This window comes from Lacerta agilis, chromosome 5 (assembly GCF_009819535.1).
Source record: "Lacerta agilis isolate rLacAgi1 chromosome 5, rLacAgi1.pri, whole genome shotgun sequence".
In the NCBI taxonomy this organism is placed as follows: Eukaryota; Metazoa; Chordata; class Lepidosauria; order Squamata; family Lacertidae; genus Lacerta; species Lacerta agilis.
The window spans coordinates 35,379,331-35,406,914 of record NC_046316.1 but is presented as its reverse complement, the minus strand read 5'-3'; the positions used below and the strand labels follow the sequence as shown (position 1 = coordinate 35,406,914).

The window sequence follows — 27,584 nt, the reverse complement described above, 5'->3', positions numbered from 1 at the left end:
TATTTACAGCATGAATGAAACAAAATACTGTAGCAACACATTTCAGAGCCAAAATAAACCTAAGAATCTTGGGGACGCCAGTGAGGAAACAAATGGTAAGGAAAGACCACAGCTTGTGATGATGGTCACAGCTTGTGATGATGATAATGAGACCAGAAAGTGTTAGAAGATATTAATTCAATTGCTGAAGATATTAATTCAGTTGCCAGTGGGATAGCCATGTTGGCTCCTTGCAGCAAAAAGCAACGAAGATTAACAAATGTATTATGGCATAAGCTTCTGTGGATTATTACACTCCACTCTATCAGATGCTTACGTATGCCGAGTTAAAAGTATACAGATACACATGGATGGCAGGGGGTGGGAAAATTGTAGATAGTGAGGTCAGAGGGAAATGATATACAGAAAAATGCAGAGCGATAATTGCCTAATTCACAGTGATAATTCACAAAACAGTTGTTGATGTCACATATTGTTGAACCAATTAACATATATAATATGCTAAAAAGAGTTTGTCTAGGTTCAGTTCACAAGTGATCATGTTTGAACCTCTTGTTGTATTCCAATTAAGCAGTTTTATGTTGCAGACTTTCTTTGAAGTTGTTTTGTTCCAAGATGCTCACTTTCAGAGTGTCCATGGTGGTTAAAATGCTGCCTGCTCCATCCAGCTTTTTAATGTTGTGGTTTATGATGTCAGATTTATGTACATTTATTTTCTACATAGAGAATGGCCTGTTTGTCTTATGTAGAAAGGCAATGTTTACAGGTGATGGCACAGATCACATTGGAAGGTGCACAGGAGAATGAACGCTTTCTAATAGCTGTCCCTTTCACTCATAGAGTGTCAGTGTTGGGACCCTATCTGTAGCAAAGCATTTATGAGTTTTCCATAAGGACTGGGTCATCCCCTCCTTTCCACCCAAGTTCTGTTGAGATTTCCAAGTTCTGTTGAGATTCCATGTTCAGCAAGAGTTGGTTTCCCCTACGTTTTGTCCCAACCTTGCTCACCCATTGGAAAAGGCCTGGCACTCATTAGATGTGAGGTGTGCACTCAAGGACTAAAGTGTGTAGATTAACTGATTCCTTAACTGATTTCCTTTCACCTCACTTCCTTGGGCAAAATGGTTAGCTCCTCCACCTTATCTAGGTGGCTTAAAGCTTGCATTGTGGTGAAATACGGAGCTTTGAAGCTTCTCCAACCATCTTCTATTACTAGAGTGGCAGCCACTTTGGCAGCTTTCTTTGCTAACACCCCTTTGATTGATATCTGTTGGGCAGCCAGTTGGATGTCCCTAGCTACATTCAAAAGGTGGAGTCATAAGATGGAGCTTATGCCTCAGCAGAGGCTGCTTTTGGCTGCATGGTCTTGCACCAAGTCCTTTTGCCTTAGTACTCTCCATTGCAGCTGGGATCCACCCTAATTGGGTTTGCTGTGTGGTACATCCCAACCCAATAATCCAGCAACACCCTCCTGAAATAGTACAGTTGGTACTTACCTGAACAGTAGATTTAGGAGAGTTCACTGGGCTATTAGAACTTCATCCTAGTGGGGACTCCAGTGGTCTATAAGTTTATATTGGAATGTTCACAAGTCCCCCACCCCACCCTTATCAGGATGCGAGTTTTCTGTTATTTTTGTTGTTGTTCAGTCATTCAGTTGTGTCCGACTCTTCGTGACCCCATGGACCAGAGCACGCCTGGCACGCCTATCCTTCACTACCTCTCGCAGTTTGGCCAAACTCATGTTAGTAGCTTCGAGAACACTGTCCAACCATCTCATCCTCTGTCGTCCCCTTCTCCTTGTGCCCTCCATCTTTCCCAACATCAGGGTCTTTTCTAGGGAGTCTTCTCTTCTCATGAGGTGGCCAAAGTACTAGAGCCTCAACTTCAGGATCTGTCCTTCTAGTGAGCACTCAGGGCTGATTTCTTTGAGAATTTTACTTACCCTTATTGTGTTGACACCATTGACTGTCGATTTTGGAGGGTCTGCAAAACTGATCGGCAGCTAATCATTTCCCAGAAGAGTTTTTTCTTCCTGCCTCGTCATCAAGGCATATCCTAAGACCAGCCTAATAACCCAACTGTACTTTCTTAATGGGAGCTAAAAATAGGGGACTATAGAAGAATGCCATTGGAAAGTTGTGTCTCACCTTTTATAGTCCCAATTTGTTGATAGTGATGACAGCAGCTCTTTGGTCAGCGTCTTTAATTATGATGTCAATATTGTTTCTGAGGCTGTGGATGACACCACTCCCTGTGTGGGAGAGGTTGTGTGGTGAATCATGCTCTTAGCTGATTACCTCAGCTTGGGCACAGTGACAGAAGTACTCCATATAAAAACCTAAGCGTGTGTGAGGTTGTGGGGTCTATGCAGAATTCTTGTTTCTGTGCTGTTTTTGGGTACACTGCCCAGTGGTGTTGAGGGAAGGTAGTAGCAGTACCATGGTAGAAATGTTCTTTGAGTCATAGACAGTAGGATCCCCACCCCACCCCAACTCAGCTTGTATTTTCCAGATGTTCATAGTTTCTGCTTTTGGTACAAAATACAGCTAAAAATAAATAAATCTAATAATGCTCTCTCTTTTTCAAGCAAAATTTGTTTAGAAATGCAGATTTTTTGAAAAATACGTATTTGAAAGATGAATTGTTATGCTGATTTTTTAAATTTTTAATGTAGAAATAGGGCAGGATGCCCTTATGGGTGCACACATGTGCAGATGCAGCAAAGATTCACTCCCTTTTACTCACTGCTATTCCAAAGCAGCTGTGATGCCATGCTAATCCATATTCTCAATCACAAATATGCATTGGAAACCTCATTTCGCCTAAGATTGCATTGGAATGGCTGGATAGTATATCCATCCTGTAATCATTCTGGTTGAGTAGCATCCTTTGTTTACATTTCTTTATTCTAAGCATTTGTGCACTGCCCCTTCATTGCTTAAGCTGACTTTCAACATAAAAATAATAGCGCAGTTAAAATGAAAATACCATAAATACTTATTGATTGTAATATTTCTATATAATCTACAGGAGGAGGGACATAAGGCCACACTCTGCTAAATGCCCCTAGGAGTGGTGTTTTGCCTCCTCAAAAAGCTAAGAAAGTAGGGCAGGTTTAAACCATAATGGGAGAAATCATTTTAGAACCTTTATACAGTTGCAGTCACGGCTCTACAGCAGGCATAGGCAAACTTGTCCCTCCAGATGGTTTGGGACTACATTTCCCATCATCCCTGACCGCTGGTCCTGTTAGCTAGGGATGATGGGAGTTGTAGTCCCAAAACATCTGGAGGGCTGAGTTTGCCTATGCCTGCTCTACAGGATGTTCTCTCATGCAGTGTAGGCACGTGGAATAGAGTCCCATCTTGCAGAACATTTCCAGTGGCTGTGCTTCTGGGTGAAGAGGCCATGTGGGTTCCTGGACATGAATAAATTTTAAGGTTGCTGCTACACATAATGTATGTGTGCGTGTCTTGTATGCCAATTGGCTTGGTGACAGTTGCCAGTGTGATGAAAGAAATGTGATGAACATGTTTTCAACACAACTGCAGTTTCTATTTCCCGCATAGATGCAGATGACCTCCCACAAGATAATTCTGAAAAGGAAGCCGAATCACAGGAAATTGCAGAAGGAATACAAAAGAATGGTGGAGAAATTTTGCAAGCCAATGAATGTTACCTCCGTGCAGGCTTGCCAGCAGAGAACCAAGAACAAGAGCAGGTTCTGTTAAAGTTGGAGGAAACTGTTTGCACCAAAGCTCCCTGCTTATCCGAACTGTGTGGATTTTGTCCTGGTTGGAGCACTGCATTCTATGGTTCAGAATGTTTTAGTTTGGAAGTACATCACTACATAAGAAAACTTGGAAAGCGAAAATTTAATGACGCACAAGACATAGATGCGAAAAAAGCGGTAGGTATCCTGATTTTCAAGAACGAACGAAAAATCAGGGACACTTTTTTGTTGTTGTTTTAAGGTGTAATATAGAGCATGAAAATCAGGCTACATTTTAATTCTTCCAGAGGTAAACTAGTGCATATGCTTTCTACAAGGTCCATTCACATGGGTGATTTAAAAGCACTGGATATGCTTCAAAACCTGTTTACTCCAGTCCTTCCAAGATGGGCTTCTCTAGTTACTGTTGTCCACACTATTCCAATATCCACTTGCAGTACATATAAGTACCAGTGTAGGTTTGTGTAATCTGGACAGTATCATGAGCAACGTTGGGGTAGGGGGCTTCATGTTTAATGAGCATGAAGGGGAGTCATGGAGAATTGCGAAGCTGTGCCTTAAACTATTCTACCTGATTATGAAAGTTGAGACGTTTGTTCACAAGAGAAATGGAAACATTTTGGAAATACTTCCGGACATGTTAGCCCCTTGCAGAGAAAACAACAGAGTATTGCAGCACCTAAGGGTGGAATTTAATGTCACACTGTTACAGACATTCCATCCAAACAAGCATATTAGCTTGCCAGGCATTGCAATCTTGTGTCCCCTCCTCTTACTGGGGCCCAATTTCAGGCCCCAGGGAAGAAGAGGGGGAAGCCCTCTTGTGGAGAGCTTCTGCTGATGGGGTTCATTGGCTGAGTTGCCATTCAACTTTACAGTTTGCTCCTTTTTGTATCTGACAACTAAGATTTCACTTCACACATCTGACAAAGTGGGCTTGAGTTTTCAGCAGCTTATGCTGTAATAAATGCATTCATCTTTAAGGTGCCATAAAAAACTTTGGGGTGGTTTTTTTTTTAGTGCTGTCTCCTCTATACTCCAAATGGTTTACTAGGCTTTCACTACCAGCTAATATCAAGGGTTTTGTATAGTCTTACAATGAACACTACAATTTTAGCGATCAAGCTCACAGAAATCTAGCACACTCTTGATGTATAATTCTCTGCCTACACAGTAGCTCAAGTATTTAGCAGAGACATCATTTTTTTTGAAGACATGCTTTGAATCGAAGAACGTTGACCTTTGATCTTTAATATGTACTTAAATGCAAAGGCTGTTCTCAAGAGCCACTGTATTAGTTCACATATCACCTTGCGTTCTTATCAAAGAAATTTAACAATTTTAGCCTTCAGGCATCTTTAGCTTCAGGGAGAGCAATGGAAGATGGTCCTTATTTTAACAGATCAAAAGCTTGTGTTGAGTTAAACCTAATGTTTTTTTCCAAACCAGAAAGAGAACTGGTTTGTCTTTGAGTTTGTTGGCTGTATTCCCATTTCTTTTATTTCACAAAATGCTTTTCAATTTACAAACACCCACATTCACCTAGAATGTACAAGGCAATGCCGCTGCTATTTAAGGTAAACAGCCCTAATCAGACCACACTTATTTGATTTAAGAAGTCACTCATTCTAGAATTAACTACTGTGCTTCGTTGATAATTGTTTCCAATGGAAATAATTAAAACACCAGGCTTTATTGCATAACTGCAGGTGTGTCAGTCATACAGCCTGTTTTCACTTGCATGCTAAGGCCACCCTCCGGAAATGCACCAGGACTTCTGTGTAATTCTTCTTTAATAGGATTCTTGCCTATCACTTGAAAAGCTAAACTAATCACCAAACTTAAAACCATGGAGAAACCTGGTCTGAACAAAGACATTGGATTCTTATCTCATTATACATGACAAAGCTATCTTTAGCCATCTCACCCCTTGCCTTTCCCTGTTGTTGTTGTTGTTGTTGTTGTTCAGTCGTTCAGTCGTGTCCGACTCTTCGTGACCCCATGGACCAGAGCACGCCAGGCACGCCTATCCTTCACTGCCTCTCGCAGTTTGGTCAAACTCATGTTAGTAGCTTCGAGAACACTGTCCAACCATCTCATCCTCTGACGTCCCCTTCTCCTTGTGCCCTCCATCTTTCCCAACATCAGGGTCTTTTCTAGGGAGTCTTCTCTTCTCATGAGGTGGCCAAAGTACTGGAGCCTCAACTTCAGGATCTGTCCTTCTAGTGAGTACTCAGGGCTGATTTCTTTGAGAATGGATAGGTTTGATCTTCTTGCAGTCCATGGGACTCTCAAGAGTCTCCTCCGCCTTTCCCTGTAAGACCCTGTAAAAACTGCAGTCGTTAACAGGTTTTCCACACCTATCAGCTGATCACCCATTCCCACCACCCTTCTGAGTAATACCCCTTCCCACTCCCTCACTATATTTAAGGGTCTGGTGACTTCCGTTTCATGGGATCATGGGAAGTAATAGTACCACTGTATTCCGCTCTGGTCAGACCTCACCTGGAATACCGTGTCCAGTTCTGGGCACCACAGTTTAAGAAGGATACTGACAAGCTGGAACATGTCCAGAAGAGGGCAACCAAAATGGTCAAAGGCCTGGAAACGATGCCTTATGAGGAACGTCTTAGGGAGCTGGGTATGTTTAGCCTGGAGGAGAGAAGGTTAAGGGCTGATCTGATAGCCATGTTCAAATATATAAAAGGATGTCATATAGAGGAGGGAGAAAGGTTGTTTTCTGCTGCTCCAGAGAAGTGGACACGGAGCAATGGATTCAAACTACAAGAAAGAAAATTCTACCTAAAAATTAGGAAGAACTTCCTGACAGTAATAGCTGTTCGACAGTGGAATTTGCCGCCAAGGAGTGTGGTGGAGTCTCCTTCTTTGGAGGTCTTTAAGCACAGGCTTGACAGCCATCTGTCAGGAATGCTTTGATGGTGTTTCCTGCTTGGCAGGGGGTTGGACTAGATGGCCCTTGTGGTCTCTTCCAACTCTATGATTCCCTTTTTTTGCCATCAGTGAGTATGACCCTGAATAGGAATGTATACCCTGGTCTACATCAGATGCACAAAGAAAGGTGTCTGAATTCACATAATGATATACATCCATATTAGCATAAAATCTCTCTTGCAGAACTGGGAAAAGCTACTTTTGGTATCTCATGATAGAATTGTGAAATATAAAGCTTTTAATGAAAGGAAACAGAACAAAGTGTTTATTTCCTATATGACATAGACTTGTTTTGGGACACATGACTAGGTTTGATTGCCCCTAGATATTTTTATAAATACTTTGTTTCATTCATCCAGATTTTTTACACCTTTCCTTGAAGTCTACTTCAGCTGGCATTGAACATTCATTTCAAAACAGACTATAGACTTGTCAGTATTCCAGGGTGGGGTGGGTGGGGGGAGAAAGAAGAAGAAGAAGAAGAAGAAGAAGAGTTTGGATTTGATATCCCGCTTTTCACTACCCGAAGGAGTCTCAAAGCGGCTAACATTCTCCTTTCCCTTCCTCCCCCACAACAAACACTCTGTGAGGTGAGTGGGGCTGAGAGACTTCAGAGAAGTGTGACTAGCCCAAGGTCACCCAGCAGCTGCATGTGGAGGAGTGGAGACGCGAACCCGGTTCCCCAGATAACGAGTCTACCGCTCTTAACCACTACACCACACTGGCTCTGGGTTATATGATGTGCATATATTATTAAGAAAAGGGTTATATGATGTGCATATATTATTAATGAAAATAACTTTTTTCATCAGTAATTTTAAAGGCATTGAAGTAACAATTTATGTGCTTAAATTAGTTTAAGTACCTATTATTCCAATACTATGACCCCGTTCAGAGATAATTTCATTTCCAGTTAACCACAGTTTAGCAGATTGGGAGCAAACCATGTGTCTGTATGCTTTCTCCTTTTCCCTCCTTCCTTTGTATGCCTGGCCTCGTTGAGGATATCCTGCTCTATTCTACAGTGATAGCCAAGCATGTAGAATGTTTAAGGGCTCATTCTGTATCAAGACAGCCCTCCATATCCTGGTTTGGAGTGAGCCCTCCAAACCACAGTTATAATCAGATGTTGCAGAGAAGAGATGGCATATAGGAACACAACCCAGTTCTGGGTCTGATAAACCATTGTTTAATCGGAACAAAATTTAGACTTCTGAACCAGACCCATATGGCTAGTTGTTAGAATTGTTAATGTTTAGCTTTAACTTTTATGCACATTAACTGTTAGGGGCAATACTAGGCCTTATTGTTGGTTGATTCTTATTTGCAACCAGCTTCTGCTTATCAGAAGTAAAAACACTACATCATTATACTTACTATGCTTTCACTTCCCTCCGCCCTTCGCACCAGGAACTTGAGCAGCTGATAACAATGGAGACAAAGAATTATAGGAAGAGTATAAAATTCTACCAGAGGTTGTTGCGTAAGGAGAGAAGAACCAAAGGTATATCTGTAATTTGTAATTTTAAGAGCTTTGTTACAGTAATTGTGCATCTGTGCTGGTGCAAAGTGGCCCTTACTGCCCTTTTTAAATCTTGAGGTGGTGAAGCGAAAACAGTGTTGCCCAAACTGAAAGGACAGCTAGAAGAAATGAAATCAAAGGTGCAGTTTCTTGACCTGGTGAAGAAGTATCTGCAGGTAATTCTTTGGTTTTATTTCTTTAATTAGAAATTGGTATCTACTGTTTCCATATCAATGCAGCAGGAAGTAGATCCCCCCCCCCTACATGCCACACTTCAGTGCTGGAGGAATGAAGTATGAGAGTCCAAAGTAACATTGCTATTTTAATGTGGAGAAGTGGGTCCCTTTGATCAGCACCACTCCCATAGTTCCCCACCAGTTCTCAGACCTGTTTATTGGTCACACAAGAATGAGCAGCTTCCTGGAGGCATCTGACTGGCCACTGTCAGAATCAGGGTGGTGGACTTTATGCTGGAGAAGGAACTGCACTAGCTCTGAGTTGAAAAAAGCTCCTGGGAGGGCAGTGAGGATATGCATGTCCAGCTTTTGCATGCCCAGGGATGTGCAAATTAGTAGTGCCTTTGTGTCCCCTTCCCTTCGCTTCGCTTCCCTTCCCCACCCCATCATTGGAATAACTTTGTACCATTTTGTCTCCTTCTGCTGCAGATTATGTCTATAGAGAAATGGGGAGTTGAGGCATGCAACCTTCTTACAGTTATTAACATGGCAAGCAGTGAAGCTCTGGGCATCGTTAGCTCCTTGGACTGCATGCTCCTCTTCTATAATATAAATAAAACCCAATATGGAGCCCCGTGTAGTGACAGTCAAAGCCAGCCAAGGAATCTACAAGCTGGAACACCACTTGGGCTGATGGCATATCTCTATTCCAGGTACAGCCTGTTCTGCAGTCTTACAAACGGCGATGTCTGTTCTCACCCCCTCCCCCTATTGAAATGAAGGTGCATTCTAATATCAGTCTCCATGCATTTTATGCTGCAAGATTGAAAGGAAAGTGTCTCTCTCACTACTTTGCAAAAGTAAGATGAGAAGGAAGTTAAGGAATCAGTCCCAGGTTAACACAACTCCTTTGGACAATTCTTTTCCAAGTTTAGGCAATGGAGAGCAGGATGATCTGTTTCTCATTTTAAGAACTGGAGCAAAGGGCGGGGTCCTATAGTTTAGAGTTAAATTTATTTTATCATGTCATGGTTGGGGAAGGCAAAGGGAGCTCTTATTTTTTCTGAAATTCTCATTTTCTGGATTATATTGAGCATTCCAGATCAACATTTAGAAATGAACACATTGGGATAAACACGTATTTAAGTACAAATTATTTCTGCATTTTTTAAAATCATGTTGGAATGGGACAGAACAGACTTAAGAGTGAACACATTTAAAATTCACATGGACTGGAAATAGGGTATTTCCAATGTTAGTCATAGAGTAGACACATTGAAATAAGGGGGTTTAATCACAATAGATGTGTTTACATAAGAGGGTTTGATAAATTATTTCAGTGGGACTACTATATTACTTAGTTGGATATCACTCAGGATTATCTATTCCTCGTTGCAGCTCCTGAAAATGTAGGATTGTGCTTTAATGTCATTAATTTTTTGAACATGGAATTTCTAAAAAACAAAGGATCTGTTTTAAAAGAAAATAGAGATTGTGGGAATTCAAGTGACAGTAATTGAATCTCTTCCTTTCACTTTTCAATCTTTCGCTGTGCTTGATTTCAGGAAAGCACACTTGAGCTTACAATATTGATTTTTTTCTTGTACTCTGCAGAAATGCATTTTTAGAAGGCTATGTACAGCAATTCCTCTTCACCTTTCGTTACTTCTGCTCCCAAGAAGAATTTTTTCAATTTCTTCTTGATAGAATCAGAATCACATTACCCAAGTAAGTGTTAAAATAAAGCTGAACTCTTGATACATTCCAGTTTACTAGCATAGATGTATCTCAGTAGTCTTTCCTTGTTCCTTTGAAATTGTGAATGATCACTTTATTTTGAAACTAAAAGCATTCATTTAAGTTAGATGGGATTTATAAAAATATCTTACAAGATACAACCGCAAATTAAAGAAAGAGTCCTCTACTTGGCTGAGTGTTTTGGCCAACAAATACATTCTTATTTCAATAGCTTTCCTTTCTTATTAAGCTACCAAAAAGGAAGCTACACTTCTTGTTTGTGTTCTGGAAGAGATAAACTGAGACACATAATCCTTTCAAGTACATAATTATAATTGGTGGAATATTCAAATGTCAATTTATTCACCAACTTTCTGTTGTTCTTAGTTCAAGCCTGGAATCTTGTTCGTTGCTTAGCAAAATATGTCACCGTAGCTTCGCCATTCTGCAAACCTGGATTAAAGACTGCTATGCTGTAGACTTTGCAGTAAATCCTGATTTTATGAGTACACTAGAAGGCGTTATCATTTCCAAGGTAATTCACTATATTTACAGGAAATTTAAGGTGGATGTCATCTAAATAAGTCATGGCATGCAAGATTGCATCAACATTATAAGACAGAATTGAACTGAAAGGAAATAACATGCCTTGGGGATCCACGAGTTTTGTTTCCTAAATCACTCTAGTAAAACAGGGTTTATTTTGGAGATATTAAGACTCTAATAACACCTTCTTTGTAGGTAGGTCCACTCAATGGGTATGGTGAATGGTTGCTGTCACTACTAGGAAGCATTACTAGCAGGAAGCAAAGCAATGTTTCTGAATACTACCAGACAGAAAAATGGGAAGAAGAAGAGGAGGAGGAAGAGGAGGCCAGTGAAATAAAATCGTTACACTTTCATTGCAAAAAGAGCTCAAAAGATGTTTTGCAAAAGGTACGCGGCTTCTTTAACTTGCGCTACGGACAGCAGCACTTTCATGTGCTCTTCTGTCTATCCATCTGTTTAGTTTTTATTACAAGTTTTCCCCAAAGCAATACTGTACAATAAACACCAACAACTGTTACAGGGTCTGAGAGTTACATTCACAGCCTGGATTGAGACATGCCAGATAATAGGTTGTTCCTGGGCTGCTGTCCTGGTAGTGTAGCAGACTTCGGCTTGCACAATGGAATTTATCCCCTACAGCATTTGTTCCCATCATACTTCATTAAAAGCTTACTAGTATAGAAAAGAATCAGCTCAAGAGAGAGAGAGATCTCCAGTATTGGGAATAGAAGATTGGAGGCTGTATGGAGATATGCATGAGGAGCGTATTTTTGACCAGAGCTGAATTAGTGATACAGAGATTAATAGTGTGGCAATTCTGCCAAAATATTCTTTAACCAAAGATGTTTTGTTGTAACAGTTGAAATATTTGCTGTTAGCATATCTTGTAACATGTTAATAAACCCAAGCCACAGTTCATTTTCTGGCTAAGGTTTATAATTAGTCTTTCAACTAGGCATGAATGGAGAATGATGTAAAAAACAAAAACCCAGCTTGAAATATTGAACTAAAAAGTTGAAGTTACCGGTATTTTAATGCAAGGGGGAAGTAGAAATAATAGGATTCTGTAGAGTCCTGTTCAATAAGACTTGTGGACTGGGAGTTCCCGGCGTGCACAGCGGGAGGATGGCGGACTTTAACATCTTTGCTATCTATCACGAGTTAATTTGGCGGCTGCGATGGGAGTAAGCAGCCTCCCACCTCCCCGGGACGACGGGGAGGGCTGCCTTTGCCCGCGGTACTCCTTAACCCGCTTTGGGTCCTTCGGGACCGGTGGGGGAGTCTGGGCACATAGGGCTCGTTTTCAGATGCAGCTCCTTGAGCCGGCCCCGTTCGTGCACGCTCCCTTCAATTGGATATATAAATTTGTTTAAAGATTTTGGGCATGTCTCGGACAAAGGAGTGGGAAGACTGTTGCTGACTGCAGCCCTGAGTGATTAAGAATGAAGATTGGAAGAAGACGCGGACTTTACATTGGTATGTGAAGGAGGGAAAAGAAGGGGGGGGGTAAGCTCTGGAATCTCCGTTTGTTTTGCCTCAATATCTACTTAACACGGGCGAAACCTCCCCCTAGAAAATCCACTTTCACAGGCAAATGGCAAGTGGACTTTAAAGACAGAATGGAAATTAGAGTGGAAATTACAAAAATAAACTGTGTGGAGGTGAAACTTGATCTGGACTTGACTTAACAGAAATGGAGGATCCTCGGCTGGCTGTGACGCAGCTGGAATTAACTGCCGAGTGCTGATGATAGCCTGTGGAGCTGTACACCACTTCAAAGGGAGAAGCCGGATTTGATGGACGATTGATAGTGGAATTTACGAGGGTCTGGCCCTCCCAGAGAGGAGTGGGGACGGCTCGCAGGGGAAGAAATTGGTGTGTCGCAGTTTGATTTACAAGTTTGACTTATGAGAGACTTTCAAGATGGCGTCAGCCGAAATGCGATATTGGGAGAGGATGGCTTTTTCCACACAGAGACATTATTTACTATAAGAGTGTCTGCTTGCTGGCATTTATCAGAGGCTGTGAAAATAACTGACTTTATGAAGCAACTGGAAAAGATCATAAGAAAGCACTCCGGAGTCCGAGACATGGGGAATTCACAAGTTAAAAATTTGGCATAATTGGAATTGTTATAATTGGAATTGTATAATTAATTTGGCATTGTAATTTGTTTGGTAATTGGAAATATATATTGGAAAATCAATAAATATGTTTAAAAAAAAAAAAAAAAAAGACTTGTGGACTGTGCTCTCAAATGGATGTTGTCGTATTAGGGTGTTGTCAGGAAACCCCCCTCCCCATGGCTGGTAGCATCCCAGGACCGTTTGCAGTACAGGGAACCACCCCCTTTGTTCACCAGTTCGTCATCCCCCTCCTCAGGAGGAAGCGATCATTCCTCCAGTGGGGAGGGGGAGTTGGAGGCAGGAAGTCTGCGCAGGGGCTGTGAAGGGATCGCAGAGCCTGAGCACCAAGGGGAAAGCGGGGAACAGGGACAGCTTCCCGCGCCCCGAGTTCGCAGACAGGAAAGACGTGGAAGGGGGAGGCGGGACTTTAGAATCCCGTGCCTTTTTTGCTGGACCAAGAACCGGAAGGGTTCATTCCCGGACTCTGCGGAGGGATGAGATGGACGTTTGAACTTTTGCTCCACTGCAAATATCTGCACAATAAAGAACTTAGTTTTTAGAAGTTCTGCGTTCGGCTGATTTCTCATGAGCAACCACTGAACGACCTGACAGGTGTGATGGTATAAAATTTAACTGCATAGATTTATTGTACAGGTACTAGTCTTTGAACTTAACTTACATGTTACATTATGTAATAACGTGTGCATTTTTGCCTGAGTAAAGTCATAGCCAGAGCATGTGCCTTTTGTTCTTTTTGTACAGAGCTTTAATTGGAATATCTCAAAGGAAAGTGAAACTGTTGCACCTTATCAGAGAGGCAAGCATAGCATTACATCAGCTTTAGCAAATCCATGCTATTCAAATGAAACAGAAGAATTCTCAGGCTTTTACTCTAAAATAGATGGAATGCCGTATCTCTTAACAGAATATACCGCACAACAACTTTGCCATCAGCTGACGCTGCTGGAACAGGTAAAAATCACATTATTTTTTTATATAAAACTGACTTTCTGGGTCAGTTTCTTAGTTGTGGTTCAGGCCTGGTTCTGGTACATAAACCATCTTTCTTGCCCTGTAGAATAACTCCTGCCAAGAAAGAGACATGGTAGGGTTGCCATATTTCAAAAAGTAAAATCCAGGACATCCCAAAAGTTTAGGAACACCCCAAAATTGTTGAGCTTCTTTAGTCACACACTTTTTCGATTGCCTTGCCTAAGATCCAGGACAAAGCGTCACCTTTCTGAAATTCCCCCTGGGCATCAATTCCGCCTTTGAAATCCTGATAATGTCTGGGAAAATCCACACATATTGCAGCCCTAGGATGAGTGTTGATTCACCTGGACCTCTCCAGTGGTTTTTGATACCATCAACCATGGTATCTTTCTAGAGAGGTTGTCAGAGTTAGGGGGTCAGTGGATAAGTAGTGTATACCAGATCAAATGTATCATATGCCATTTTTGTCTGTTTTAGGAAATGTTCCATAAATGTCACCCAGTGCACTTTCTAAATTCAAGATTCCTTGGAGTCAATGATAAGAGTATGTCTTTCCAAAAGTAAGTTTGGTGCTTTGCCTAGCCTAATGGCATATTGATGTATTGGGGGGGGGGAATTTATTAGCATGAGAAAATTTGTTGTAGACTTCAGTGTATGACGAGAGACTTCAACAAAGCACACCAACTGAGACAGGGCAACATTATCCCAGGACATGGATACTGCCTGATGCTGAACACTGCACATACTTTTTTTTAAGCAAAAGGTTTTGGCAAAATAGTAGCATACATCTAGTTTGTAAAATAGACATTTTTCATTTATTAATAGTCTAGTGCAGGGGTCCCCAAACTAAGGCCCGGAAAATCGCCTTCTAAATGCGGCCCGCGGATGGTCCAGGAATCAGCATGTTTTTACATGAGTAGAATGTGTCTTTTTATTTAAAATGCATCTTTGGGTTATTTGTGGGGCATATGAATTCGTTCATATTTTTTTTTTCAAAATATAGTCCGGCCCCCCACAAGGTCTGAGGGACAGTGGACCAGCCCCCTGCTGAAAAAAGTTTGCTGATCCCTGGTCTAGTGTTAGCCAGAGGCTTACATAAGGCAACTAGTGCTTATACTTCTATCTGCCAATTATTGTGAATTTTGAGAATACTTTTTGGTTAAAAATTCTAAGGTCTCTCACATTTTGAACGTACCTCTTGCCTCCATTTCAGGATTATCATATCTTACACCTTTGAAATGTGTGTAGGTTGTATATTTTGCTGGCCCAGTTTAAGACTGGAGCCTGGGAGTTAAAGAGATTTTCTCCACTATTTTTTCCACTATACATAATTTGGGATTAACAGAAGTAAATCAGCATAGCAGAAATGGTAAGGGACTGTAAATCAAAGGCACCTGTGCCAGTTACTTTACTGACACAGGGAGAAAGAGAGAGAGAGAAAGGAAAAATAAATATATTTAGCCTATTTGGCTATTCACACAGGGGTTCCATCTGCTGGAATGAAGGCAGGAGTACCCCTCAGTAAATGTCTCCTAGACACATAAGCAGGTGGCTAGGAGGAAGTGGTTGTTGCTTCATTCAGATCTCTCCTGCCAAGCCTTGTTATTCACTGCATTTGTTGCTCCAGAGTATCTTGTTTGACTCCCCACAACCAAGAGGAGCTGCCTTTATTGTACTAGGAATGTCTCTCTGTAGCTCCATCACCAACTCCTGTCTCTTTGTCTGAGGCACTGGGTAATTCTGGGAGCTACACTCAACTAATTGTAAGGAAATAATGTTGCTTTGCCCACTTTGCATGGATATAATCTAGTATTTAAATTTTGTAGATGCTTGTCTTTTACAGAGCTGCTTCCTCTGAGCAATTGCCTGCTCAAGCCTATAACCTTTTTGCGGAAAACTGTGTCCAGGATGCTTACCTTTTGCAGCTTTTAAAATATGCAGACAATGTCAGTAATTGGGTTGCTGCTGAAATTGTAACAAGCTACAGCTCTAAGGTTTGCAGTCCTCTTTTTCATGATTGCTTTTCTTGTGTATTGATAATTTATTTGTGGTTGACCCTTCTTATGCAGTTGTTTTGTCTGTGTATGATCTGAACGGACGCGGGTGGCACTGTCGTCTAAACCACAGAGCCTAGGCCTTGCCGGTCAGAAGGTCGGTGGTTCAGATCCCTGCGGCGGAGTGAGCTCCCGTTGCTCGGTCTCACATCCTGCCAACCTAGCAGTTCAAAAGCACGTCAAAGTGCAAGTAAATAGGTAAACGGGAAGGTAAACGGCATTTCCGTGTGGCTTAGTCATGCTGGCCACATGACACGGAAAAACTGTCTGCGGACAAACGGCTCCCTCGGCCAGTAAAGCGAGATGAGCGCCGCAACCCCAGAGTCGTTCCCAACTGGACAACTGTCAGGGGTCCTTTACCTTTATGATCTGAATAAGGTTCTCATCCAGTAGGATGAAGTAGCCATAGTGACTCCAAGAGGTTTAACATTCAAAGGAAGAGGCTTCACTTGAAATGCAAACATTAGCTCCTGAGAGAAGGGTTTTTTTTTTTTTTAACAGTACTATGGCAGAGAGAGAGAAATTTTCATTGTTCTCCTGAACAATCCCAAGGCTTCTGTTTACATAACAAAATATATGCTTTATTCTTTCTCCTGGTTAAACTGCTGGGTTAGAGTATACAGTTCCTTTAAAACATTGTTTTGTGTGTGGTTGCTTTTAGTAGTGTTATGATGTATTGACATGTTGATATTTGTATCTGTTTATATTACATTATGATGTTAGCTGCTTTGTGCACAATCTTGCGGAAAACCAAGGTCACACCTGTAGCATATATTTTAATGCACACATTTATACCACTTTAAAACCCATGGCTTTCCCCCAAGAATCCTGGGAACTGTTGCTTGCCCTGCACAGAGCTACAGTGCCCAGCACCCTTAACCATCAGCAGTTCCCAAGATTCCTTGGTGGAAGTCAAACATTTCAAATAAGTTCTACACAAGAGTGGAGTCAGTGGCATTAATGGACCTGAGTTAGTCATTAACATCAATGGATTTGCTCTGAGTAGCACTAGCATTGAATACCACCCTGTGTGCTTTAAATGTATGGTACAGATGCAGCCTAAGAAATGAATGAATACATTCAGTATGTTCTGGCAGAAGGCAGCACCTCTTCCTATAACAGTACAGAGATATCTTGGAGAAGTGTTGCACAGGACTGAAATGCATCTAACAATGTAGTGTTTATTATTGGCACCTTTGTTTTTAGGTGTTTTTTTTAAGGGATGGGTCAGCTACACAGGCTTTAGAAATTCATCGCTGTTAGAAATTAGGTTCATTCAGTTGCATCCTTACATAGTTCCGTCTTGCAAAGGCCTGCCATGAGCTAGGCATGTAGTAAAATTTTGTTAAATTTGCCTTCCGTTTCATGAATGCCAAGATTTCCTGTTTATATTCTTGCACACACAAACAAACACGGTAGCAGCTCGTTGGACTGTATTGCTTCTTCTGTCTTCCAAATGCCAGGAGGGGCAAGACGTGGGGACCTCAGTGTGTTGTAGTTTGTGCCAGCACACTGTGCTGGGCTTCGGACACCTTCCCTCTTGGCGAAGGTAGTGATACATGGTGTTGGAAAGCTGGCAGAGCAACTCAGCCCCACTTGCAGTACACGCCAGCTGCTGCTGCTGCTGCACACAGAGAGATTTTGCTAAGCAAAACACAAACTTCTGTGGGGGAAAGAGAAGTAGTAGTTAAGAGTTGCAAGTATGTTCCCTCCTATGACTTTCTGAAGTGGGTATTAGAATTCACCTTTAATCTTGCGTTATAAATATGTTCTTGCCATCAAGGGGCTTTTTCCCATGCTTGAGATGAAAAGATCTCTATCTAAAGTTAAAGTTTATAAAATGTTATTTCACACTAATTTGGTCAGGTTTGCAGTATTTAAGATAGCCACAGTTACATGGTTGCATGAACACATATCTCATTTTTATGATTCAGGGCATGATTCCACCTTTCATTAAATTTGCTTTATTGGAATGTTATGTTCTGCAAGTGTTGGCAAAAGTGTACAGTTGACATATCTTTCTATTAATGTTCAAAAGATAATCTGCTACCAGGAGCAGATCAGTAGATAAAACTGCTAGGACGCTTGCCTTTCAACAATCCCCTTCTGGTTCAAGAGGAGACTGCAATTTGCCATAATTGCATCTGTTGGCTTTACCATTCGTACTGACTGTCCTTTTAAAAAGTAATTTACCAATAAAAAGTCACCGTTTCTCAGTGTGATGAAATATCTGTCATCTATTTGTACATGTGTGGCAGTAAGTTGAATTCGGCAGAAATGGAGATGAATGCTTTTCCTTTGCTCATCTCTGCACATAGTCCATTGATAATGGGTGCAATCTTTTAGTACTCTGGAAACAAATGAGGCATAACATGACCTAGTCTATGGAACTCTTTAAGAGTACAGTGGTACCGCAGGTTACAGACTCCGCTAACTCAGAAATAGTACCTCGGGTTAGGAAATTTGCTTCAGGATGAGAACAGAAATCGCACAACGGTGGCAGCGGGCGGCCCCATTTGCTAAAGTGGTACCTCAGGTTAAGAACAGTTTCAGGTAAAGAATGGACCTCCAGAACGAATTAAGTTCTTAACCTGGGGTACCACTGTATTATTCAGAACTATTGTTTTAGGATGCAATTTAGAGGGGAAGAGAGAGAGAGGTGGAAATGCTTTTCTTGTGCCGTGTTGAGTGCTCCCACCCCCCGCTAAAGTGTAAAGGTTGGATAAAAGTCCCATAAATAAACTTAGTTACTCTTATGGAGAAAGACCCATATCTCTGCCCCTAGCTTCAATGCATGCTCTGACAAGATGAGGATCCTCTCCTCGTCACTAGGTCACCCATGTTGTTCTTGCCAATGTAGAAATCTCTTATGCCCGCAGTCTTGCAAGCTCCAGTTGTTTGTTTGGCTGTAGTTCCAGCAAATCAGCATGGTCTTTTCATTGGCAGTGTTGTAATTTGTGACCCTGCTGGTTGCAGGGATCTCCTGGAAACCAGCTGCTCTACAGCCACTGGTGAATAAACAATGTCCTGGTTGCCAATTGCCTACAGGGGTCTTGCAGTGCCAAACTCCCAGCAGCTGCATGCAGAAGGAAGGGCATTGGAAGGAGTTTTATTTGTGCATTTATCTGCCCCATTTATATACCAAAGGGAAATCCTAGTATAATGTATAAGAACCACTGCACTTCACTGCCTTTTTCCTTCATGCGCACAGATGGTATCTTTTTTTTATTGTCAGGATTTACTTGGAGCTGTAATAAGCTTTTTTATCCAATTTCAATACTTCAGGGGGGGAAACATATACAGTAGGGTAATTGATGAGCTGACGAGTTTCCTAACGTATAAAATAATACTGCAATTTATATGCCACTGATGCATGGCATTTTTATAAATTGGGTGCTGTTGTGAAAGGCTCGTTTCATTTATACATTTTTAGCAGGTTTAAAAGGAAACCATAAAAAGTTTGCATTGTTGACATGTTGTCTGCTGAAAAATATTGGCTTTTGTTTTGTTTGCAATATTCCAGGAATTTAACTTCAAAGCGGCTGATAATTTTAACAATTTCTTTCTGGTTGATATTCTGCAGAAATTTGGAAATGCTTTAATCTATCACATTATCCACCTTTTTCAAAAAAAAAAAAACACCACATTTCCCCCCACTCCTTCCCCCTCTTTTTTAAAATGGGGCCTCTCAAGATGATCGACTAATATATGGTGCTTTGTGTTGCATGACACTGAAAATGAGAGGAACCAATGGAAAGTAACACTTAAAACCTAATGAAAGAAAACATACTATGTAGCACATTCATGTATTGTCTCAGTTCTTCAGCCAATGCAGCCCTGATTTGTAGGTCCAAATCCCAGATATTTCTATTATTAAAATATATGACCAGTGCCAGGTTGCTTTGCTGTATAACTTAATATTATACACAAGAGTGGCATGGGGTCCGTACACCCTGTCTTCATATTTCATTTGTTGATTCATTTTGGCAATTTGAGAATTCTTGTTCATATCATTTTGATAGCATCAACCTCAATAAAAGAATAATTTAGATTCTTTTTTCAACGTGTACAGCAGGAAAATTGGGTAGCTGTTCTTTCAATAGCTTTCCATGTTTCTATCTATAGCATTCATCAGAAATGCACGTAGCTGTTGACTGGCAACCAGAAAACAAGCAATTAGAGAGCAGCCACTTTTCCTGTTGTTGAGTAACAAATGTGATCAATACAGGGTTTTACAGAATAAAGATGTCATGAAATAAGTGAAAACAAAATGAAAAAATAAAAGATGGGTATCTGAAGAAGTGTGCATGCACACGAAAGCTCATACCAAGAACAAACTTACCGGTAGCTGGTCTCTAAGGTGCTACTGGAAGGAATTTTTGTTTGCTTGCTTTGTTTTGACTATGGCAGACCAACACGGCTACCTACCTGTAAATGAAACAAGTGTTCCATGATACCTGTTTCCAACATGTAAAGCAATATTTGATAACTATATAATTTTATACAGTCTGCTCTAAAAGTCAACCTTTTTGCCAGTTTATAGATGGTAGACAATGCATTTCCGCTCATTGTGTTCTTCTGCAGTTAGCTGTTTTTCATTTTCCTCCTTAGAACAACCCTGCCCTCTCTCATTGCCCAACAGTATGTATAGTAATAGGTTTACTGGTGCCTCAATTTGAGGGTTTCCAAGCATACATCACACACACATTGGCACTGAATACCAGCACATTCTGTAAAATATGTATTTTTTTATTCCAGATGCAGGTGAACTTGCTATCAAAATTACTCTTCATTGCAAAATGTTGCTATGAGCAAAGAAATTTTGCTACCGCGATGCAAATCCTAAAAGGACTGGAAAATCTCATTGTGAGACAATTACCAGTGAGTAAGCATTTACTTTGCAATTCATACAGATATTATAGTTTTATAATATATTTTGGACAGGCAATATGTTGAATTGCAGCTCAAAGTCCAAGCTTCAGAGGACTAACACTTTATTTAATTTACTTTTTCCACTAAGGTTTGGAAATGCTTGTCTTCTAAAGTGTCTGAAATAATGGAAGAACTAAAGGCTGTTGAGGTACTACAAAAATATAATCTCTTATGTGAATTGTGGATAGGTACAGGAGCCACCTTCAAGTTATTCTTTTTTATCTTCTCCTACCACTTCTCCGCTTCCCAGCAAATCCAGTTTTAGTAAGAAAATGTACATACTTTTTTCCCCTAGGGAAATTTGAGGAATCTGTAGAAAGCAGAAAGCAATGGAACTTGCATACCTCTAATTTTGGATTGTGCCAATTAGGTTGGATCCAGAATTGGTTAGTTTAAATTAAGTTCCATTGAAATCAGTGAGACTTAATGTGGCTCTAGCACATTATGTTTAGCACAATATTTATTTATTTTACATTTTACACTTGTCCCAGTATTACTCCCAAGAAGCTCGGGTTTCCTCTTTTATCCTCTCTACAATCTTGTGATCCTAGGTGAGACTTTCTCAAACAGTGAGCCTTCATGATTATGGGGGAATTTAAACCAGATTTCCCTAGTCAGAGCTAGAGCCTCTTATCTTCTGAACAATGCTTTTCGTTCTTTGCCCCCGCTGATTGGTTTTACCTGTCCCTCAAGATAACTCATTTTCAAATTCTTTGCTAGAAAGAACATTCACAAATTCTGGATAGTGATTGGTGGAGGAATTGGAAATTCATTCAGGAAAGGAATCCCTACCTTTGTTTCCTAGTAGCTTTTATCTTACTAGATTCAGTATAACTGAGAAGGTCAAACAATTGTACAGGTGAAACTCGAAAAATTAGAATATCGTGGAAAGGTTCGTTTCTTTCAGTAATTCAACTTAAAAGGTGAAACTAATACAGTGTTTTTCAACCACTGTGTGCCGCCAGATGTTGCCTGGTGTGCCGTGGGAAAAATTGAAAAATTACTTTATATATAGTCAATATAGGCACAGAGTTAATTTTTTTAACATTTTCTAATGGTGGTGTGCCTCGTGATTTTTTTCATGAAACAAGTGTGCCTTTGCCCAAAAAAGGTTGAAAAACACTGAACTAATATACAAGATAGACTCATGACATGCAATCTCAACTTTGGGGTTTTCATCAGCTGTATGCCATAATCATCACAATTATAACAAACAAAGGCTTGACATATCTCGCTTTGCATGTCATGAGTCTATCTCATATATTAAACTCCAGTAGCTAATGAAAACAATTGCTTACATAAATGGACTTTTCCACGATATTCTACTTTTTTGAGTTTCACCTGTATGTTGTCTAATACACATATCTGGAGCTAAGTCCTACTGAAACTAATTGGGATTATTTCTGACTAGACATGCATAGGGGTTTGCTGATAATAATCTTTAACTTGTAAACAGAAGTAGTTGTCTTAACCACTAACTTTGCCCCCTGGACTCTGGCTTCCTAAATCCAGAAGTGCTTCTTGTGGAAAATCTAGTAATTCTCTTGGCCTGACTAGAGTTTCTGAAATACATTCCAGAGGAACCTCGGTTCCAATGAAATAGGTATTCAATTGTTTAAGATGTTACATTGCCCTGTCCAGGTGCAACTGACTGGAGATGAAGCTTTGTAGACTGAGGTCTAGCAAGTAAGTTTCCAGGCTGTGTCATACCAATCTCTTACTCAAGTTAAGCTTCACATAATTTACTCATCTGCACTATTGTTGCACTGGGCATGTTCTGTACAGTGCCCTAAAGCCCCCATCAGATTGATCTTTTATGCCATGTACTAACGTGTCTGCATATGTATCTATACAAATTATACCAGGTGTTTTTAAAAAGTGACAGCTTGTGTTTAATGGAAGGAGAGAGATTTAAGACTTCACCAACAATTCCATCAGCCCATGTTCTGGCAATGCATGTTCAGCAGCTTGAAACTGGAGGATTTACGATGAGAAATGGGACATATAAATGGACTAAACTTAGGTAATCTTACTTATGCCACAAAATTCTTCACAAACCAATATAGAACAATGAAAACCTTAATAGTACATTCAGTATTTTGGCATCTCACTAAAGGTAAAAAGAGTTGACATGGTATGATTTTATTGTATAATGTCTTGTGTGGGTCTACCTAAAAATATTTATTATATAAACATTAGTCTTTTCTGTCCTTTATCAGCTGGGAAACTAACTCACTTCGTTATTTTTTATTTGTTTTGTTCAGAAACATTGCGAAAGTTGTGAGCCAGATTCATGCACTGCAAGAAAACCACTACTTGTTCTCTCCAGATCACCGGCTGCAGTCTTTCTTAAGACACAGAATAGCATCTTTTAGTGATGCAGACATCTCTGCCTTAGCAGCAGACAACTTTGCCAACTTTTACCAGATACCAGCTGAAAAGCAGTCTCGGAAAATCCAGGACACACTACATAGGATGAAGGCAATGTTTCAATAACTGCTTATATTTCATCCTCAATTTTTAAAGGTTTAAATAATTTACTTTTTGTAGTAATTGTTCCATAAATGTATCATCTCAGCAGTGACTGAGCTCTATTTATGAATGTTTCTGTTTGAAAAATCCGAACACTAAGCAAAAGGGGCAATATTCCTACTGTGTTGCTCACTTGTCAAATAGCAAGTTGCCCTCATGTGAATTTGTAAAAGCTGCGTGTCATGTGAGGAAATTAAATATTAAGTCCTTATTGTTTTGTTTTAATTTTGTCTGAACAGTGGAGTTTATTGGAGAATATGAGTGCTATATTTATATCAAGTTTGAGTATTTATTATCTTGTCAGGAGGAGGTATATTAATTTTTGGTTGAGATTTGCTTTTGCTTTTCCTTTAGGAAAAACAAACTGATCTCTTGCAATATGAGTTATTTCTATCTATCATAGAATGAGGAAGAGGTGCTAAATGTGGAAAAGGAAGGCCAGTATACTATCTCTACATTTCAGTAAGGCTTGTAATTGTCTCAACTATTCCCTTTCCAAACAACAATGAACTCATTACCCACCAATGTTCTTTGAACTGGCCCCATTCTACTTTCAGAGCCTATTGAAGAGGTAATTTTATTCAAGATTTCACTTGAAAATGAATGCTGTGCCAAAAAGGCATTTTGATGCTTTCTGCTAAAAGCTTATTCAAGCCATTACATGAGTCTCCCCTTTGGTGACCTTTCAAAGGACCTTACAAAAGGGGGTGAAAGTATGTTTTTGCAGGCCTATCCCTTGCTCTGAATGGATTTTTTGGGGGGAGAAGAACACATCCCTGTTAACAAGCCAACCAGGCCAATACCCTTTTGTTTTTGCCACACTGCACTGCAATAACATAAATTTCACAACATGGCAAAATATGGATCGTTAGCCTGGTTACCTCATCAACAGGGATGTTTCCTATACAACAGGCATCAAAACAATGGATTGACTTTGCTTACCCTCGTTGATGTCTTCACTTGGGGCACAATCAAGCAAGGCAGGCCAGAATTTCAGAACCTCAATAAAGCTCCAACTCAGTGTCCAGACTGGACAGCATTCTGCTCACACAAGCCTGATTCCCCCTGGTAGAAACAACAAACATTGGTAACATTCAAATCACAGACCACGCCCCAGTAGAAGCTACCCTCAAAATAGGAGAGGAAGCACAAACTACCCCATCATGGTTCTTCAGCCTCATCCTAAACACCAACCAACTAGCTAGAAAGAGTCTCTTGAAAACTCTCCAAAACTACTTTAAGGCCAACAATGTGGGCGACATTGCAACCCCCCTGGGACACAATGAAAGCAGTTATCGGAGGATCCTGCATAAAAGGAGAGGGCACCCCTTAAAAAACAAACCTCCTCAAAAATTAGTAAACTAGAACAGGACATTTTGACCCTCATTACACTACAAACAATCGGGAGCCAAAAAACTCCTTAAACTCATAGAACAAAAAAGAAGAGAAATTGACTCTAGAAATCAATAAAACAATGATTAACATCCTATACTCTAAACAACGCTTTTACAAATATGGAGGGAAGAACTCCAGACTATTAGCAAACAGATGCGGGGGGAAAAAATCACTCAAAACAAGAATACACTGTATCAGTAAAAAAAGACGGTAATATCCTCCACCAAAGAAATAACTTCAGAATTTGCTGGATTTTATGCCAACCTATACACCTCCTGCAACCCACCTGAACAGGAAATTTGGAAGATTCCTAACAGGGCTGACCATGCTAACCTTAGCTGCAAAATGCAGAATTAACAATATGGACTCCAATACCACAGCAATCCAAAGAGGCACAAAACAAGGATGCCCACTATCTCCCTCCCTATTCATCTTGGCCCTGGAACACCTCACTCTCCGACTCTGAGCAGCCGCAGATGTCAAGGGTGTGGAAATAAAAGCAGACTACCTGATGGTCACAACACCAGACCCCATAAACACAGCAACCACCCTAACTAAAGAACTCAACACATTCGCAATGGTGTTGGGCTTACAAGTAATAAACTACAAATAAACTTTGCAAAATCTGAGGCTATATGCTTCAACACCCCCCACCCCGCATACCCAAAAGGAATTCACCAACATCACAAAGATAAAACTCTGCCACACCAAATTCGGGTACCTAGGGGTTCAAATAACCAGAAACCTCAACAAACTATACTTCCACAATTACAAGCTCTTGTGGCGACAAATCAACAGAGACTTGAGGAAATGGAACAACACCAACTTCACCCTCTCAGACAAAATAGCCATGATCAAAATGATTATCCTCCCAAAACTAACCTATTTATTCCAAACGCCCCCAGTCTGGATTCACCCAACCCAACTCCAGAAGTGGCAGAAAAAAATGTACTCATTTATTTTCTCACACTAAAAGCCAAGAATAAGCCCCAAATACCTGCACCTCCCCTCCTCAGAAGGACATAGAATCATATTACACCGCCAACCAAGTACACCACATAATCCAGTATATTCTAGAAGATGAGACGAAACAATGGGTCCACTTGGAGAGCGACACCATCAAAAATATCCCCACAACAACATACTCATTTCTGGTTACTGAATGACCAGCAGGGCATCATCAGAAGATCTTAAAGGTTGGCATGGTCTGTACCAAAATACAGTCTCCCCTCAGATTTTTGTGGTCTGTGGGTGTTCACTGTGGGGCTCATCCTCAACCTTCAAACACAGGGAAGACCTTAGCCTTCAAGCCATTAGGTAATGCTACCCAAATGAACATCAGTTGTGTGTCTCCCCCACACACACACACACCTTGAACACATCTAAAATTACCCTCCAACTTTGCTAATAGATAACTATTGTGTTTCTCTTTACATTGTTTTTTTAATAAGTAACTTGTGTTTCGTGCTTAAGGAGGTAGATAGATCCTGGTAACTGCTGGGCTTTGTTTTCAGAATTGGAATCAGCCATTGTTTTTCCATACAATCCTAGGTGTAACCGGAGACCTGCATAGTAGGAGACCTGGGAATCAATTTTGCAATCTTCTTTCCTATCTATATTCCAGCCTCTGTATCCATGAACCCATCCATCTTAATGTAGAATGCCAGAGCAGCTAAGTGCCTTGAAATGGACTTTGCTGCCAACTGCCTCTCACTTTATGTCACTGCAGTAGCCAGCTGTGCATGTATAACTACCCCCCCCCACTTTGTGCCTGGACTCCTCAATTCTTTAAAGCTCTTGCATATCTCACCCTAGTTCTGGGTGCCAGTGATAACTGGATTGCCCTGTGTTCTTGGCAGTCAAAGTGCTACAGTGCCTACATTGCATCAGTCAAGAATGAGAAGGCATCAGTTGTGATGCTTTTAAAGCCCAGCACATGTTTTGCCGTGAAGCCACTTTACAATGCTCAGAACACTTCATTGCTGTAAGGAAGGTTGATTGGTACTGTATTATACTTTCTCATTAGCTATTTTCCTGTTGCATTTCAATAAAGTTAATTACTTTTTTCTGCCTGTATATATCTTTTGCAGCAGAAAATTGCATCTGAAAGAGTTAAAGCCATCATAGCTAAAAATTAAAAAATGCTACTCCTTCATAAGCAGTTCATCAAGCTCGAGTTCTCATTAAATTAACTGCAGTGTAAAATAAATTCTTTGCTTTAAAATACTCTATTTTCAGATGACAAGCCATAATATCCTATTTTATTGGGTTTGTGTGACTATCTAATATTTGAAATTCCTTTGAGGTTCCTTATACTGTACTGAAATCTGTTTTTCCCCAATCCAGTATTTAACGTGCTTTTTTTTTACATTGCTTTTAATTTATTTCTATATGAAACAGCCAATATGTAAAGTAACAAGGGTTTTAAAGCCAAGTATTTTTGCTTTTTATGATACCACATGAAAATAAATGACTAGTTTGTATTATCTTCATTGGCTTTTGTGTTATTCCTATTGAAGTTTCTGCTTCATTTTAGAAACATTAATGGTGTTCTGAACCCCTGGCCTACCTGGCAGCAAGTCAGTATGTCAAGTCCGGGGATCAAGCCACACATGCAAAGTCCAAAGGTCAGGAAACACAGTCCAGGGTCAATCCAAGTAGCCAAGTCTGAAGTCCAGCAGTCAGAATACAGAATAAAAAAAATTCCTTCCAGTAGCACCTAGTAGAATTTTTTTTTGTTTTGTTTCGACTATGGCAAACCAACATGGCAGCTACCTGTAGTCAGGATACAGGATACTGAAGCATAGTCCCCTAGAGATCCAGGAGCATCAGAGCCAAAGTCCATCAACATGGGCCATTGAACAGACATAGCACCTCAGC

General features: G+C 40.5%; 1 protein-coding gene across 1 annotated transcript in view; it reads left to right on the top strand.

Moving 5' to 3' along the window:
• The window catches only part of KNDC1 (kinase non-catalytic C-lobe domain containing 1), a 69,317-nt gene extending 45,783 nt beyond the window's left edge, over positions 1-23,534 (top strand). Inside the window, exons 16-30 of the mRNA XM_033149324.1 lie at positions 10-95; positions 3,555-3,913; positions 8,099-8,192; positions 8,289-8,386; positions 8,876-9,099; positions 10,001-10,114; positions 10,511-10,658; positions 10,865-11,059; positions 13,561-13,770; positions 14,269-14,351; positions 15,635-15,785; positions 20,604-20,726; positions 20,866-20,925; positions 22,643-22,800; positions 23,042-23,534. Of these exons, the coding sequence (XP_033005215.1) occupies positions 10-95; positions 3,555-3,913; positions 8,099-8,192; positions 8,289-8,386; positions 8,876-9,099; positions 10,001-10,114; positions 10,511-10,658; positions 10,865-11,059; positions 13,561-13,770; positions 14,269-14,351; positions 15,635-15,785; positions 20,604-20,726; positions 20,866-20,925; positions 22,643-22,800; positions 23,042-23,273 (2,335 nt within the window). The 3' untranslated portion in view covers positions 23,274-23,534. The remainder of the gene's footprint in view (positions 1-9; positions 96-3,554; positions 3,914-8,098; positions 8,193-8,288; positions 8,387-8,875; positions 9,100-10,000; positions 10,115-10,510; positions 10,659-10,864; positions 11,060-13,560; positions 13,771-14,268; positions 14,352-15,634; positions 15,786-20,603; positions 20,727-20,865; positions 20,926-22,642; positions 22,801-23,041) is intronic.
• Positions 23,535-27,584: the final 4,050 nt, after the last annotated feature.